Raw genomic sequence first — 17,901 nt, 5'->3', positions numbered from 1 at the left:
CGCTTCCACACAATCACCGTGACACCACGCTTGCAGACAATCACTGCGATACCACGCTTCCACACAATCACAACATGCTTCCATGCAATCACCGTGACACCACGCTTCCAATCACGACATGCTTCCACACAATCACGATACCATGCTTCCACACAATCATACCACGCTTCCACACAACCACAACACGCTTCCATGCAATCACCGTGACATCACGCTTCCACACAATCACGACACGCTTCCACACAATCACGATACCATGCTTCCACACAATCATACCACGCTTCCACACAATCACAACACGCTTCCACGCAATCACTGCGACACCATGCTTCCACACAATCGCTGCGATACCACGCTTCCACAGAATCACGATACCACGCTTCCACACAATCACACCACACTTCCACACAATCACAACATGCTTCCACGCAATCACCATGACACCACGCTTCCACAGTCACGATACCATGCTTCCACACAATCACGACATGCTTCCACGCAATCACTGTGACACCACACTTCCATGCAATTACTGTGACACAATGCTTCCATGCAATCACCGTGACACCACGCTTCCATGCAATTACTGTGACACAATGCTTCCATGCAATCACACCACGCTTCCATGCAATCACCATGACACCACGCTTCCATGCAATCACTGTGACACCACGCTTCCATGCAATTACTGTGACACCATGCTTCCATGCAATCACCACACCACGCTTCCATGCAATCACTGTGACACCACGCTTCCACGCAATCACTGTGACACCACGCTTCCACGCAATCACCGTGACACCACGCTTCCATGCAATTACTGACACCATGCTTCCATGCAATCACACCATGCTTCCATGCAATCACCGTGACACCACGCTTCCATGCAATCATCACACCATGCTTCCATGCAATCACCACACCACGCTTCCAGGCAATCACCGTGACACCACGCTTCCACGCAATCACACATTTCCACACAATCACCATGACACGGTGCTTCCATGCAATCATCATGACACCATGCTTCCACATAATCACCATGACACGGTTCCACGCAATCACCATGACACTGCGCTTCCATACAATCACACATTTCCATGCAGTCACCAAGACACGCTTCCACGCAATCACACCACGCTTCCACACAATCACCGCGACACCATGCTTCCACACAATCACCGCGACACCACGCTTCCACACAATCACGATACCATGCTTCCACACAATCACGACACGCTTCCATGCAATCACTGTGACACCACACTTCCATGCAATCACTGTGACACCACGCTTCCACACAATCACCATGACACCACGCTTCCACGCAATCACGATACCACGCTTCCAATCACAACACGCTTCCACGCAGTCACCGTGACACCACGCTTCCACGCAGTCACCGTGACACCACGCTTCCACACAGTCACCGTGACACCACGCTTTCACGCAGTCACCGTGACGCCATGCTTCCATGCAATCACAATACCACGCTTCCACGCAATCACTGCGACACGCTTCCAATCACGACACGCTTCCAATCACCATGACACCACGCTTCCAGACAATCACGATACCACGCTTCCACACAATCACAACATGCTTCCATGCAATCACTGCAACACCATGCTTCCAATCACGATACGCTTCCACACAATCACAACACGCTTCCACGCAATCACCGTGACACCATGCTTCCACACAATCACCGTGACACCACGCTTCCACACAATCATCGTGACACCACGCTTCCAATCACCATGACACCACGCTTCCACACAATCACCGTGACACCACGCTTGCAGACAATCACTGCGATACCACGCTTCCACACAATCACAACATGCTTCCATGCAATCACCGCGACACCACGCTTCCAATCACGACATGCTTCCACACAATCACGATACCATGCTTCCACACAATCATACCACACTTCCACACAACCACAACACGCTTCCATGCAATCACCGTGACATCACGCTTCCACACAATCATGACACGCTTCCACACAATCACGATACCATGCTTCCACACAATCATGATACCACGCTTCCACACAATCACAACACGCTTCCACGCAATCACTGCGACACCATGCTTCCACACAATCGCTGCGATACCACGCTTCCACAGAATCACGATACCACGCTTCCAATCACGACACCACACTTCCACACAATCACAACATGCTTCCACGCAATCACCATGACACCACGCTTCCACAGTCACGATACCATGCTTCCACACAATCACGACATGCTTCCACGCAATCACTGTGACACCACACTTCCATGCGATCACCGTGACATCACGCTTCCACGCAATCACGATACCATGCTTCCACACAATCACAACACGCTTCCTCCACACAATCACCGTGACACCACGCTTCCACGCAATCACCGCGATACCACGCTTCCACACAATCACAACACGCTTCCATGCAATCACTGTGACACCATGCTTCCACGCAATCACTGTGACACCACGCTTCCACACAATCACCATGATACCATGCTTCCACACAATCACAAGCTTCCAATCACCGCCACACCACGCTTCCACACAATCACAACATGCTTCCATGCAATCACCGCAACACCACACTTCCACACAATCACAACACGCTTCCATGCAATCACCGCGACGCCACGCTTCCACGCAACCATGGCATGCTTCCACGCAATCATCATGACACAGCGTTTCCACGCAATTATGCAGGTTCCTCCTACTTCTAGGAATGCCTGGAAACTTTCATGATAAACAGTGTAAGACATTTCCACTTAGAGAGGAACTTATCTGCTGGAGGAATCAATCAGCTTTCCCCAAGAAGCATGAGGGCACCATGCCCCGCCACTGATGTGATGTCCCCACGTTCCCACCCCTCGTGAACCACCTGCAGACAGGCAGGCCAGGCACTGTCTACAGTGGAGCAGAAAAGGCCAGTTTGTGGCTTTGGAGCTTCATAAGCTGAGGGCCACAGGTGAGACAGGAAGGAACCTGGGGTGTTCCACCCACAAGGTGCTGTTTTGAACCCCACTCCCCATGCTTGGGGCCGGCAGTGAAGCACCTGAGTCTGAACAGATCCAACCCCGGCCCATCTCTGGGGCCACCACAGCCTCTCAGCGTCTGATCTTTCCAAGCAGGAACAACCACATAATCTGGTATGTCACACTCAGGACTTCTCGGCACTGCTACTGAATAAGATATTTCAGTACAAAAAGAAGAAATTTAAAAATCACATCAATAAGGCCAGGTGCGGTGGCTCATGCCTGTAATCCCAACACTTTGAAAAGCTGAGGCAGGAGGATCACTTGAGCCTAGGAGTTCGAGAGCAGCCTGGTCAACATAGTGAGATGCTGTCTCTACAAAAAAAAAAAAAAGAAATTAGTTGGGCGTGGTGGCACACACCTGTAGTCCCAGCTACCCAGGAGGCTGAAGCGGGAAGACTGCTTGAGCCTGGGAGGTCAAGGCTGCAGTGAGCAGTGATCGTACCACTGCACTTCAGCCTGGGCAACAGAGTAAGACCTCGTCTCAAAAAATAAAATTGCCTAAATAATAGTATTGGATGAGCATGGAAGGAAAACTGAGACGGTGGCTCCTGGAAGCCCATGATTGCCTCCAGGAGGGTCTGCAGGGAGTGGCAGAGATCACAGTTCTGGTCCTGGGTCCTCATGGTCCCTGCACTGCCCCTGGGGGTGACACGCAGTCACTGCGATACCACACTTCCACGCAATCACCGCGACACCACGCTTAGGTGAGCCCTCATCCTCCCCAGGGGTGGTCTCCTTGTCCCTCTGAAGGAAGGGGTGGTCCCTGCTAGCCTTCCTGAGTCCTGAGTGAGATGCCTCGTGGCTCCCTGATGCACGCTGTCACCTCTCACTGCGTTGGTTCATGACCCCCACCCTGACTCTGCCACCCCTGGGGCAGGGGCTGTGCCCTGTACCTCCGCCTCCCCAGCGTCCAGCACAGCGCCAGTGTGGTTCATCTGTGCCCCATAGGTGCCTGGGGGATATAGGGGGTGGGCACCCCCTTGTTCACCACCACTGCGCAGGCCCATCTTGGGGTTGTGTGTGCCACACAGGGGCCTCACACCTGCAGCTGTCACCCTGCAGAACCTTCCACAGCCCAAGCTGACTGCAAGCCTGAAGGGATGCCTGATCCAGAATAACCCAGCACACTCCTCTGAAAGGTTCTACCAGGGGTCTCAGGTACCCCCAGGTCTGGCCTTGGTCCCTCTGTCTCTGGACTCCAGATGCCTCCAAGCTCCCAGCACCTGCCTGCACCCACATCGTGTTGGGGTCCCCCCCAGAGCTGTCCATGCCAACGCCTGCAGCTGCCCCCCCCCAGGCCCTCCAGGAGCTGGCTGGGACGGGGCCACTCATGTGGCTAGACTGTTTCATCACGTCGTGGTAGCGCTATGAACAAGCCCCTGAGGGAAATGGTCTTTCTCCCATATTTATTGGCTCATGTTCCCGGGGACATGGAATAATGCTGCGTGTCATGCGTTAAAAAATCGTGTCACCAGCCTGAGCAAGGAGGCCTTCCAGAAAGACGATTATGGCCAATAAAAGCCCACAGGAAGATAAAATAAAACACATTTGTAATGGAGAAATCAATAGGTAATTTGCTCCAGCAGTTTCGATTAGGGTGGCTGGATATACTCGCCGAGGCTCAGCATGGCTGCCGCCCACACGTGGCCATGACCCTTCACTCAGAGGTGAGCAGCTGGGCGTGTGCCTGAGCAGCAGCTCCAGCACCGGCTGGGCGGAGTGGGCAGGGCCAGGTGGGGACACACCAGGATGTCTGCCCTGCTCCCCTCCGATGGGAGGCTCAGGAGCTTCCATTCAAAGTCTCACTCTGTGCCCCTGTCTTGGGGAGGAGTTGCCTGAACTGACCCCATCACTGACCTGCTCTCCCTGGAATTCCCACCTGCTCTCCCCAGAATTCCTGCCACCTGTGAGCCTCCCACAGGAAGGCCAGCTCTGTTGCTGCCCGAAGGGGAAGTGGCAGAGGCCGGTTCTTGGCTTTTTAGCTTTAAAACTGAGGGCCATGGGTAAGACGAGAAAGAACCTGGGATGAGCCTGGACCTGGGCCTTGCTCCTTCAAGATAAGATTTCACAACTGGAGGAGGGAGACAAGAGGCCGTGCTGGGCCCTGAGGAGGGTGTGATGGTAACAGATGGTATTTGGGTTTGGGGACCTGAGAGCGGAGAAGCTGTGTGCCCACCTCAGGTAGAGCCTGGGAGGTGGCAAGGCGCATTCCTCATCCCCGGCTGGTATGGCTAGGGAGATGGAATTGGGAGTGTGGGGCAGGACAGATCTGGATGACCTGCCCGAGATGCCTGTGGACTTCTTTTGACAGTGGCCGAGCTGGACCGCAGAAGTGAAGGATGATGCAGCCAGGATTTGGGTGACTGATGGCTGAGAACAGAGGTGACCAAACACCTCTGACAGTTGCCCAGGAGTGCTCTGCTCCCCTGCACAGGGCACTGCATCAGCCCAGAGCATAGACACAACTGTGTGAAAAGGGAGGCAGAAGAGATGCCAGTCTACCAGTTACCACCACCTGGGGGGACCCAGCTAGAAACAGAAGCTAAGTCGGTTTAGAGAAGGAAAGAGCACACTGCTGCATTGCTGGATTTGGGGCTTCCAGTGTGTACCTGACATAAAATATTTCAGTGATTCCTCCTCACCATCCCCTCTGCAGACTATAAACTACTGAAGGTTGGGAGCAGTGACCTGGTCAGGTCTGCAGTGTACATACATGATATGGTGCCTGCTCTTCTGAGGGACTCAGGGGACCCTTCATGGAATTAAAGTAACCTTCATGCTCTGGGGAACTAAGCAGGGAGAATGATCAGGAGCCTCTCCCCAGCTCGTGACAGCAGTGACAATGATGACGATGAGGATGATGATGATGATAACGAGAATGGTTATGATGATGACAGCAGCTAGTACCATTGATTCAGTCCTTACCTTGTGCCAGGCACTGTGCCAAATCATTTATATCCAGGGTCTATTTCAATGTGAGTCATAAGCCTCTGGGCATAGGCACCACAATTTGCATCATTTTATGTTTGAGGTAACTGAGGCACAGAGAGATTAAGTGGCTGGTCCATGCCAGGGGTAAGTGAGCAAAGAGCTAGCATGGGAATCTAAGAACAGATGCCCTCAAGATACTGGACATCTCCTGTGGGCTGGGCCATGGGGTCCCTGCACTGGCCTTCTACCTCCCACACCACTCGCCACTCCCCAACCCCTCCCCTCCACCCCACTCCCCTGCTCTGAAAGAGAATGCCTGAAAAGACGACGTCTCTACCAAAGAACGCAAAACCAATTTTGGAAATGTTTTCTAAGGCGAAGCATCCCCAGACTAAATACGCACCTTAAACAGAGTCTAAATTGAAACTTCAGAGAAAAGCACTATATGGAGTAAGAACAAAAATGAAAGAAAAAAGAAAAAGTGTGGTTCTCCTGTTGAATTCTACCTAGGACACAATGACCCATGACTCTTTGTGGACAGTGTGGCTGCAAGTCTGTGCTCTCAGCTCCTCAAATTTTAAAATTTATTTGAAAATTGATATGCAGTAAGAGTCACTCTCAGGAATGTTAACAAGTGTACGGAAGCACGGCCAGCCCCACGGCCAAGGTGCAGGAGAGTCCCGTCTCCTCCACGCTTCTCTCATGCTGTGCCTTTGCAGTCCCTTCCTCTCCACCCACCAGCAAAGCATTGAAGGGTTTTCTGTCCCCACAGTTTTGTCTTTTCCGGGATGTTCTGCAGATGGGGGCATGCAACAGGCCAGCTTTTGGTTCTGACTCATCTCACTTAGTGTGATGCACTGGAGACCCATCGCGTGTCACATGGATCTCCCGTTTGTTCCTTTTGACGGCTGAGCAGCTTCCCATTATAGGACTCGGGCTTACAGCTGGGGAGAGGCATCATGGGGTCTCAGGGCCCCTGGGCTGGGGACCGTCAGCTGGGTCAGAGTTTCATGCTGCCTCAGGAGGCCTTGGACCCCTCCTCAAGCCTCCGTGTCCCCTCCTCATGGCACTAGGAAGGTTTCAGGCTGGTCAGACGGTACCATCTGGCCTTGTCAGGATGCCCTGGAAGAGGACTGGTTTCTGAGCAGACACAGCCCAGCCAGCCCTCAGCCTCGGCCTCAAACCTGTGGAACGTTGTCCTGAACACACACAGACACCTTGGCTCAGTCAGATAGGCAGGGCCAGCGAGGAACCTGGACGGTTAACAGATGGCTTTATGGCAGAGGTAGCAGGTTCCAGCCCCAGCTTGTACAGTCCCCACTGTGTGATCCTGTGTGTGGTCCCCCAGTTATGCCATCTGTGAAACGGGACAAGAATAGCACCTCCTTGGTGGGCGTGAGGACCAAGTGAGATGGGGGTGAGGATGGCACACCTGGTATCGGTGCCCAACGTCACTGTAGCTGATCACATTGGGGCCTGGCCTGAGGCTCCCTGGGAGTTTCAGGGTGCTGGAGATCTGGGGAAGTGCAGAAATAGGGACGGCGCTAGTTCTCTAGGTCATGAAGACTTGAGCCAGCTGCAGCCCTCCCCTGGCCTGGAGAGCCCCTTCCCTCCAGGTACATGCAGCAGGCGGTGCTGTAGGAACTTGATTTGCTCCTCCTTGTGCCCAGTGGGGAAGACGGCGGCTGTGAAAAGGCAAAATGCACCCCAAGCCCCAAATCTGAAAATCTGCAGATTTTCACCTCTGGGTTTCTGCTGTTGGGTGCCAGCCCGCCTGTGGGTGTGGAGTGGCAGCACCTTTCTAGTTTCTGTGGCTCTGGTGGGAGATGCAGGGTACCAGGCAGGGGCTATGTTTGTTCCCCTGAGCATGGCAGGTCTCCAAGCCTGCCAGGCCTGAGGGATGGGGCCTGCAAGATCTGAGTCGATTCCAGGGTGATTCTGCTGAGGCTGAGCCCGCACTGATCTCAGTCGATTCCAGGGTTATTCTGCCGAGGCTGAGCCCGCACCGATCTCCGTTGATTCCAGGGTGATTCTGCTGAGGCTGAGCCTGTACCGATCTCAGTTGATTCCAGGGTGATTCTGCTGAGGCTGAGCCCGCACTGATCTCAGTCGATTCCAGGGTTATTCTGCTGAGGCTGAGCCTGCACCGATCTCTGTTGATTCCAGGGTGATTCTGCTGAGGCTGAGCCTGTACCGATCTCAGTTGATTCCAGGGTTATTCTGCCGAGGCTGAGCCAGCACCCGGGAAGAAGCAGCACAAGTCCCAGTGGGATCTGTGTCCTGTGCTTTTCCCAAAGAGGGTTTTGAGGACTTCAATATTTAAAGAGGAAAGAGCAGACAGGAGAGGGAGGAGGAAAGGAGAAAAAAGCGGGGGCCGGGTAGGCAATGAGACAGTGGCTACATCCTTGCGAGGCTCAGCTCAGCGCTCAGTGGATCCACGTTTCACAAAAGCCGGGGTAGGTGTGTGAAGCCCCAGCTACCTGTGTGGCCACAGAAGGGAGGCAGCACCGTGAGACTCAGTCCCCACGCTCCACTTCCCTTGGCATAGTGGGTTTGGGGTCCTGAGGTTTCATCTTCCTTTCACAGGCCCCTCAATGGCCTCAGTGCCACTGATGTTGACTGGCTGTGGGGGGCAGGAGGCACAGGTGATGGGGAGATTTTAGCTGTGAACGTGGCTCGTAGGCAGCGCTCATCAACATCCTGAGAACCAGCGTTCTGTAGACATGCTTCGGGAAACCCCACTCTCACCACGTAGACAGAGGCCTGACAAGGAGAAGGTGGAGCTGGACAGGAGACCCTGATGGCTAGGGGAAGGGACGTGGCACAAACTCAGCAAAGGGTGGCCCGCTGCCAAGCTGTCACATGGCAATAGGTCAGTGAATGTGCCCGGCTTGCCCACCTGGCTGCTGTCAGCACCTCCTCTCTGCCTTCAAAATTCATGCCCCACCCACCTGCCAGCCAGGGCCTTCCTGCTGTGAGGAGATGGCTGCCAAGCAGCTGAGCCCTGGAGGAGTTGCTCTCCCAGCGGCCTTCTCAGGAGCATCCCCAGCTGGAGGAAGAACCCGAAGGGGATGATTTCCCATCTCAGGAATCAGTTCCCGGGGTGGCGGTGCCCAGGCCCTCCTGGGACCCTCAGTCCATGCCCCACAGTCTAGTCTGTGCTATATGCTTGGAACCAGTGGCTCCTCTCTGAAGAACAGAAGAGGGCTCCGTGGGCCTGCCAAGGGGCTCCGTGGGCCTGCTGAGGGCCTGGCCCAGTGCCATGAGGCCCATGCAGTCCCAAGACACTGGCGCTTCCCTGAAGTTGGCTGTGCTCTTCCACTTTCCGTGGCTGTGATGCTCTGTGCAGATAGGGCCAGGCAGGCACATGACGGCTGAGGCCACCAGCCCCTGGGCTGGGCAGGAAGCCACCTTCCCTGGAGTCCTTAGGGGTCAGGCTTTCCCCACCACATCGAGCCAGCCTTCTTCCTTGGTACCAGCCCTTTCTGATCTATGTTGGGCCGATGAAGGTGGCGGGGCTGTGTGTGCTCCAGCTGCAGAAGTGGCCCTCCAAGGGCAGGGGAGGTGAGACAGGTGCTGATCTCCTGGGGCTGGGGGCTGCCCGCTGTGCTCCCTGTGAAGGCCACAGAATCCGAGCTGTGGGAGTCAGAGATACCTCCTTGGAATCACAAGCAGGAGATAGGCCGAGGCTCGCTACTCACTGGGGAAGGCCCCAGCCAGCTCTGGGCTCATGGCACACTCCTCTCCTCTGCCTGCATGTCACATCCAGTCTCCATCACCTTCCCGTGAGCAACGTTGCCAGCAAAGCAGCTGACGATTCACCTTGTGGGTTTCTAGAGGCCAGAGCTAGAACGTTAGCTCGAGGTCAAATGCGCCCGGAGAAAAGGAGAAAGGGTTTGCTACATCCTTCCTCACCATGCCCAGTCCCTGCGCACACAGATCTGACTTTGCCACTGGGGGCGCGGCTGTGCTAATACCTCACTCTGAAAATTCGTAATTAGAGAGGAAGTGAAACGTGTATTTTGCCTCTTCTCTAAGAACTATCTTTTACGGTGAAAAAATAGCCTCTCTTGAAGAAGAAAGCTTATACCGAGTTAGGGCTGCAATACTGTGACATGCTAATTTACTTTCAAACATATCAGCCAAAATAAAAAGATTTAGTAAATGTAGCACAATGTTAATTAAATCTAGGTGATGGGTATACAGAAGTTCATTTCACTATTATTTCTGCTTGTGTGTATGTTTGAATATTTCATAAAATAAAAATGATGAAGAATTTATAAGATTTTTCAGGAGACCTGGTCTTCACTAGCTTGCTTACAAAAGAGGTTATTAAGAAAAGGAAAAAGATGACTTTGGGGTGTTGAGAAAAGACACAGATCCTGGAGAAAGCCTATTTTCTTCCCCTGTGATCTCCTAACATCTAGCTCCCCTCTTCCTTAGGAGAAGTTTGGGATATGTTTCCATAATTATGTTATGCAGTGTCTTCTCTGGCTAAGAATGGCCATGTGACTAAACTCTGCCCAAGAAGATGTGAACAGGTGTTCTGGGAAGGTCCCTTAATAAAGGAGGGGTGAGCCATTCTTCCCCCCTTTTTGATTTCCTACCACCTGTAAAAGTCTCGTAATGGCTGGTGCTCTAGCAGCCATTTTGGACCACGAGGGGCCCTAGAAGCTGAAAGGTGCGCACAGCAGAGCAGAGGATAGAAGCAGCCAGGGTTTCTGTTGATTGTGCAGCTGTGACATTTGCCCCAACTGCCCACCTCAGACTCCTCTCACGTGAGAGAATACAACTCTCAAGTATTTAAATTTCTGTGGTTAAGTCTCTGCTCCGGGCCGCTGAAGGAAATTTCTAAATGATCCAACTCAAAATGAAACTTGCTTTTCCTTACGCTTTGGCATATCCTATCCAGCTTTAAGCTCATCTTGCTTTTCCTTACGCTTCGGCATATCCTATCCAGCTTTAAGCCCATCTTGCTTTTCCTTACGCTTCGGCATATCCTATCCAGCTTTAAGCCCATCTTGCTTTTCCTTACGCTTCGGCATATCCTATCCAGCTTTAAGCTCATCTTGCTTTTCCTTACGCTTCAGCATATCCTATCCAGCTTTAAGCTCATCTTGCTTTTCCTTACGCTTCAGCAGATCCTACCCAGCTTTAAGCTCACCATTCTGTCACCCCTCCTTTTCTCTAAAAATGCCCAATGTGCTCTTGCTCTTTTCTTCTTAGTCCTATTCAAAATTATTTTGGGACAATAACTGCTAAACTTCTTCACACTAAGTTGTAAACGATTGCTAAGTGTTATGATATAATTCCCAATCTGCCCTTCCAGGGGAATATGAATTATGAGTGTAGAAAAAGAGTTAGATTAGAAGACTGAATCACTACTACTATAATGATAGGCCTTTATAAGTAAATTTGAAAATTTAGATTAAATGGACACTTTTCTAGAAAAACATATCTGACCAAAACCATCAAAGAAATTGAACCAGTAGTTACAAACCAATCTCTCTCCAAAACAAAAAGAAGCACGACCAAAAAGACAAAATCTACAGCTACTCAACGGCTTCACAGCACAGTGTGACCAAACATTCAGGGGACAGATTATTACAGCATCATAAGACCTGTCTCTGGGACAGAAAGACTCTTGAGATTAGTCTGTAACCTTGATAGCAAAACCCAGATGACGCTATAGGCCTAAATCACCCAGAAAAGTACATTAAAAACTTCAAATATCAGCAAAACAAATTCTTCAACGTGTTACAAAATATTACCTCACTACTCAGTGGGATCTGTCTCAGGAATGCAAAGATGGTTTAACATTAGGAATTCTAATAATGAAATTCGCCCATTACTAGATTAGGGGGTGGGAGTGAATATATAGACATTGAAAAGGGAATGGGAGGGTATTTTTGGGGGGTCTGCCAAGCCCCTGAAGGTCACATGACAGGTCCTTGTGAAGGTTGTGTCTGCCTCCAGCAGGTTGGGTTACCTGCCTCTACCCTTGGATATTAGGGGGGCACTAACTTTACACCGAGTATCACTCCTGTTTGACTGGTCCTAGGGAGTGTGCAGGTGGCAGAACTTGGGGTGCCTGGCAGGGTGTGAGAAGAGTACGCACCTTCACCACGGTGACCATGCCCTCGTTGGTGACGGGGTCTGTGCGGACGCTGAAGTGCCCGGATGGATCCCCACTGATGATGCGGTAAACGGCATTCCAGTTTGGAGAGTGGGGCTGATCTCGGTCCATCACCGTGAGGTTTGCGACCACGGTCTCCACGCGGTTTTCGGGGACCTCCCCTGCAAACTGCAAAATGGAAGGAAAGAATGTTACAAACCCGTGTTAAGTGTAAATATGCACACAGAAGTGCACGTAGCATATGTGCAGCTCGAGTGTTCACAAACAACACACCGTGTCAGCCCAGCTCAACGAGTGTTCACAAGCAGAACACACCGTGTCAGCCCAGCTCAACGAGTGTTCACAAGCAGAACACACCGTGTCAGCCCAGCTCAACGAATGTTCACAAACAGAACACACTGTGTCAGCCACGCCCAGATCAGGAATCAGAGAAGACAGGCTGCTCAGGGGTGCACAGGAGTGCACGCCTCGTAGCACGGCTGCCGGGGCCCCACTGAAGCAGGCGTGCAGACCTGCCCGGCAGGTGCGTCAGCCCTGCGGCCACGGCAGAGGGCCACTGATGGAGCGGCTTCAACAATGGGCACTTCTTTTCATTCCCAGTCCCCACCCCAGACCCCTTCCAGGTCCCAAAGTTTCCACCTGTACTGGTTGAATGGTGGCCCCAAAGATATGGCCACATCTCAATCCTTGGAGCTAGAAATGCCACCTTGTAGGAAGAAAAGGTGCTGGAAGTGAGAATTCTGAGCTGGGGAGATTTTTCTGGATGATCCAGGTGGGAGCTAAATGCTACCATGTGCATCTTCAGAAGAGGGAGGCAGAGGGGATTTCACAAAGAGAAGACGCAGACATATTCAGAAGGGGAGGCTGTGGGAGATGGGGGCAGAGACTAGAGTGATGCCACCACAAGCCCAGGAACACCAGGGTGGCCAGCAGAACCCGGAAGAGGCAGGAAGGGTTCTCCCTGGAGTCTTTAGAGGGAGCAAGACCCTGGTGATTTCAGACTGACAGAATAAATTCCTGTTGTTTCAAGCCCCTAGTTTGTGGCCATTTGTTGCAGGAACCTTGTAAGCTCATGCTGACTTCTGGCGTCACAGATGAGTTGACCTGGGTTTTTTCTTTACATGGGCGGAAACTTCCAGCACTTGTGTCTGGCTTCTGCTGAGCACTGTGGCTCTGGGATTCCTTTGTGTTGCTGCGTGCAGCTGAGATGGCTGAGCAGCGCTCTGTGATGTGACGGTGCTGTGATCAGGTACCCTTCCTCCCAGGACGGGCGCTGGAGCATGAGGACAGGGCTGCTGTGCACATCTGCAGGCAGCTCTGCTCCCTTTCCACCGGAGTGTCCCCGGGTGGGAAGCCCCTGTGTCCTGGCATGAGGCACTGTTAGGGGCTGAATGTTGTGTCCTGGAGTTTCTGTGTGGAAGCCCTAAACCCCCAAGGCCTCAGAGTGTGACTGTATTTGGAGATGGGACTTTTAAAGAGGTGACTAAGTTAAAACAAGGCCGTTAGGGTGTCTGGGGAATTACCCAGGCCACCTTCACACCTGCCCTCAGCCAGGAGTCACGGAGGAGCCCTCAGGTGCAGCAAACAGAAACTTGCACTGGGGTGACCTGAACCCAGGAGCCTGACCTTCCAGGGCTGCAGGTGGCTGGGCCCGTTGGGACGGGGCTTTGTCCTTCCCCGGCCTCCCGTGGTCAGGACCCTGCAGCTCGGCCTGGCCCTCTGGCTGCCTGAGAAGCACAGCTGTCCCTTCGGTAAGAAAGAGTCTTTCTGGAGTGCCCCTCCCCAGCTGACTTGTGCTGACACTCCCGTTGGACAGGGCGATGTCCCACGGCCACCACAAGCCCAAAGAAGGGAGCCTTGTGAGGTGGGAAACGGAGAAGGGGTGGGAAACGGGCGTCGGGCGGCCAGCAGACCGCGTCTGCCACAGGCAGGTCCTGCAAGGACAGAGAAGCACACAGAGGCCCCGAGGCGGCGGTTCTGGGCCCAGAGTCTCAGAGCCGGTATGAGAGGAGGCTGTGAGATGGCGCAGATTCACCCGACCCACCCGCGCCCCTTCCATGCGTCTGTCATGAGCGTGGAGGCCCCATTAGACCAGTGGACAAAGACATCAGGTGAACAGGGTCTGGGGACATACAGATGGCGACTGTCCCTGCTGGCCCAAGGCCTAGCCTCTCATCAGTGAATGAAGGAATGAGTGATAGCCTTCATATAAATGCACAAAAATGAAATACGCTGGTCCCCTTTCCCAGGCAGGAGCCGAGTCAGCATTCCTAAAAAGGACGGCGACGCGACAGAAGAATTCAGAGCCCACACCAACGGGCTGCCTTGTCAAGGATGGAAAAATATTCCAGTTTAATCCCAGACAAACACTGCGTCCTTTCTCTGTATTTCAAAAGCTCAGAGAAAGTCCTTTAATCAGCCTCCTCGACCTGGGGCTCTAAGCTGGGCTGAAAACCCCGCAGCCCGGCCCAGCCCTGGGTCTGGTAGGAAGGGCCCTGCCTGTCATCTTTAGGTCCAAGCATTCACATCCCGATACAATCAGCTTGTTAGGAAGAAAAACTGTGGATTTATCCAAAGTGGGATCTCAGCCCTGTCTGTGGAGCGGGAGCCCTTCCTCACACGATGGCCACGCTCAGCCACAGATCTCATCTCAGGATTGGGAGGAACCGTCTTTGCTAAACTCCAGAGTGGACAGCTACCGCCCCCACCACTCCCGATGTCCAGTGTGGGACGGAATCTCCCAGCTGTCTCTGTTCCTGAGCCAGGTGGCCAGAGCCCGGAAGCTGCAGCTGGGTGCCCGGGGAGGCCTGGAGACGCTGACCTGGCCCTAGAGGAGGGAGTTTCAGGACTCACTCTGTCTTCCCTTCATCACATGTTTTGAGCCGCCCAGGAGTCAGATCGTCCCCCAGCAGGACAAGGAGCTGGCGTCGCCGTGGGACACACTGGGCCCTGCACTGCAGGGCATCATGGCATGGGGGATGGTGCCTACTGGGGGATAGCAGGGGCGACTCAGGCCATGGTTGGAGATCCATATGTTCTGGGGGTGAGAACGTGCCTGAGAGTGAGGTACAGGGAGCTGCCTGCCTGATCTCAGCCCTGCAGTCCTTGGGTGTGAGAGGACAGCCCTTGCTGAGGCTGTGGCCACACGGGATCCTGGGCGGCCAGGCCCCGGGCAGAGGACCACTGCAGGGGGACATTCAAGGAAGCTTCGCTGAGGCCTGTGAACAAGTTCCAGAAGGGCCGGGGACCGGGCGGGAGGGGCAGCCCTCCTCAGCCAGGGCCGTGCTGCTGTGAGTCTAGGAGCTGATCTGGTGCCCGGGGGGGCCTGGGGGTGGGACAGAGCTGTGAGGTGGAGGTGATAGTCCCCCTGGTGTCCTCAGGGGAGGTGGTAGCTGGGCCACATTATACACTCCCTGCTTGGACCATCTCCAGGCAGAGGTGGTGGTGGGAGGGCCTCAGGGTCGGGGGAGCTTTGCAGACCTGGAGCAGGGAGGAGGGTGGCCTGCCCCATGGTCAGTGAGGCAGGCAGGTGACCCCTGCAGTGGCTGGTGGAGGACTCAAGGCCAGTGAGCTCCCCTGACCCTGGAGATCTGAGTTGCAAAATGTCCTGGGTGCCAGGACCCTGAGCCCTCTCCAGAGGTGCCATGAACACACAGACGCTGCTCTGGCCAGGCCCCACAGCACACACCGCTGGTCTCTGACACCTGGCCCCGGGCCATTCCGTCTGCTGAGAATACCGCCTTGCCCCAAAGCAGCCTGCCAGGGTCCTGCAGCGCACACCGCTGGGCTCTGACACCTGGCCCCGGGCCATTCCCTCTGCTGAGAATACCGCCTTGCCCCAAAGCAGCCTGCCAGGGTCCTGCAGCGCACACCGCTGGGCTCTGACACCTGGCTCAGGGCCCCTCCCTCCACTGGGGACACCGCCTTGCCCCCAAAGCAGCCTGCCAGGGACCCGCAGCGCACACTGCTGGGCTCTGACACCTGGCTCAGGGCCACTCCCTCCACTGGGGACACCGCCTTGCCCCCAAAGCAGCCTGCCAGGGACCCGCAGCGCACACCGCTGGGCTCTAACACCTGGCTCAGGGCCACTCCCTCCACTGGGGACACCGCCTTGCCCCCAAAGCAGCCTACCAGGGCCCTGCAGGACAGACTGCTGGGCTCTGACACCTGGCTCAGGGCCATTCCCTCTGCTGGGGACACTCTTGCCCCAAAGCAGCCTGCCAGGGCCCTGCAGTGCACACTGCTGGGCTCTGACACCTGGCCCCGGGCCATTCCCTCTGCTGGGGACACCATCTTGCCCCAAAGCAGCCTGCCAGGGCCCCGTAGCACACACTGCTGGGCTCTGACACCTGGCCCCGGGCCATTCCCTCTGCTGGGGACACCGTCTTGCCCCAAAGCAGCCTGCCAGGGCCCTGCAGTTCACACCGCTGGGCTCTGACACCTGGCCCCGGGCCATTCCCTCTGCTGGGGACACCGTCTTGCCCCAAAGCAGCCTGCCAGGGCCCTGCAGTTCACACCGCTGGGCTCTGACACCTGGCTCAGGGCCATTCCCTCTGCTGGGGACACTGTCTTGCCCCAAAGCAGCCTGCCAGGGCCCTACAGTTCACACCGCTGGGCTCTGACACCTGGCCCCAGGCCATTCCCTCTGCTGGGGACACTGCCTTGCCCCAAAGCAGCCTGCCAGGGCCCCGTAGCACACACTGCTGGGCTCTGACACCTGGCTCAGGGCCACTCCCTCCGCTGGGGACACTGCCTTGCCCCCAAAGCAGCCTGCCTGAATCTTAGGGCGCTTCTCCTTCCTTGAGTGAAAACCTGCTGGCCTCCCCCGGGAGCCACTTGGCAGCCCTCAGTAGCTTCTGGCCTTCAGGCCTCTGTGGGAGGGTTGAGCAGGACCATGCCGCTCCGGTCCTGCGGCCATGTCACCCCAAGTTTCCTTAAGGGCTTGGTGGGATGAAGGGCTCTGGTCAGCTTGGTCTACTGTGGCGTTGGCCCGAGGCCTGTTTTTATAAATAAAGTTTTATTGACACCCAGCCACACTCCATTCATTTACATATCGCCCGTGGCTGCTTTCCTGCCCCAACAGTGGCATTGAGTCGCAGTAACAGAGAGAGCCTGACCATAGATGAAAATACTCTCTGGTCCTTCACTGAAAATGCTTCAGATCCTTGTTCTCCACCCCTGAGGCCCCCGCCTCAATAACTGGTTTGAAATAGGCTAATGACCTAAGTCAGCCAATTAGGGGTCAGTTCTGGTGGCCCCTGCATCTGGCCTGGGCATGGTAACCACGTGAATCTGAAGGTGTTGGGTTGGTTGGGAGCCGTCATTCGCAGCCTGAGAACAAAGCCGGCTGGAGGAAGCATGGTCCAGGGGAGCGTCATGGTGAGCTGGTGGAGCCTAGATCCAGCCATGCCTGAAGGGAGAGATTTTCCAAGACTTCTCAGCTCTTGTGAGATGAGCCACTCTCTTTTTTTTCAAGTTGCCAGGGTCAGCATAGTGGTCATTAGTGAGGCTTCCTGGCTCCCCTGCACCTTCTGAATTCCCTTCCTTATTTTCCAGATATCCACTTTCCTGGCCTCTACAGCCACAACCAGGTAAGTGACCTAGGGACCTGCCAGCCAGGTGCACCTGGATGTCTGTGGTTCAGAAGAGAGGCAGAGAGGGCCTGATCCTGGCAAACTGCAGAGATTCCTTAAGCTTTGGAGCCAGCAGAGGCAGAAGGTGTGGCCAGCACCCTTGCAGGCAGCAGGGGCAAGGCTCTGTGCCTAGTGGTGGGGGCAG

The 17,901-nt window shown here is 54.5% G+C and overlaps 1 protein-coding gene across 3 annotated transcripts in view; it reads right to left on the bottom strand.

Moving 5' to 3' along the window:
* The window catches only part of CDH4 (cadherin 4), a 712,793-nt gene that overhangs the window by 20,876 nt on the left and 674,016 nt on the right, over nucleotides 1-17,901 (bottom strand). For all 3 annotated transcript variants that reach the window (XM_034947466.3, XM_034947467.3, XM_063601128.1), the window contains one exon: nucleotides 12,106-12,291. In XM_034947466.3, coding sequence (XP_034803357.1) covers nucleotides 12,106-12,291 — 186 coding nt within the window. The remainder of the gene's footprint in view (nucleotides 1-12,105; nucleotides 12,292-17,901) is intronic.

Source organism: Pan paniscus, chromosome 21, assembly GCF_029289425.2.
Source record: "Pan paniscus chromosome 21, NHGRI_mPanPan1-v2.0_pri, whole genome shotgun sequence".
Taxonomy (NCBI): domain Eukaryota; kingdom Metazoa; phylum Chordata; class Mammalia; order Primates; family Hominidae; genus Pan; species Pan paniscus.
The sequence above is the reverse complement of the archived record's forward strand: the minus strand, read 5'-3'. Positions and strand labels throughout refer to the sequence as shown.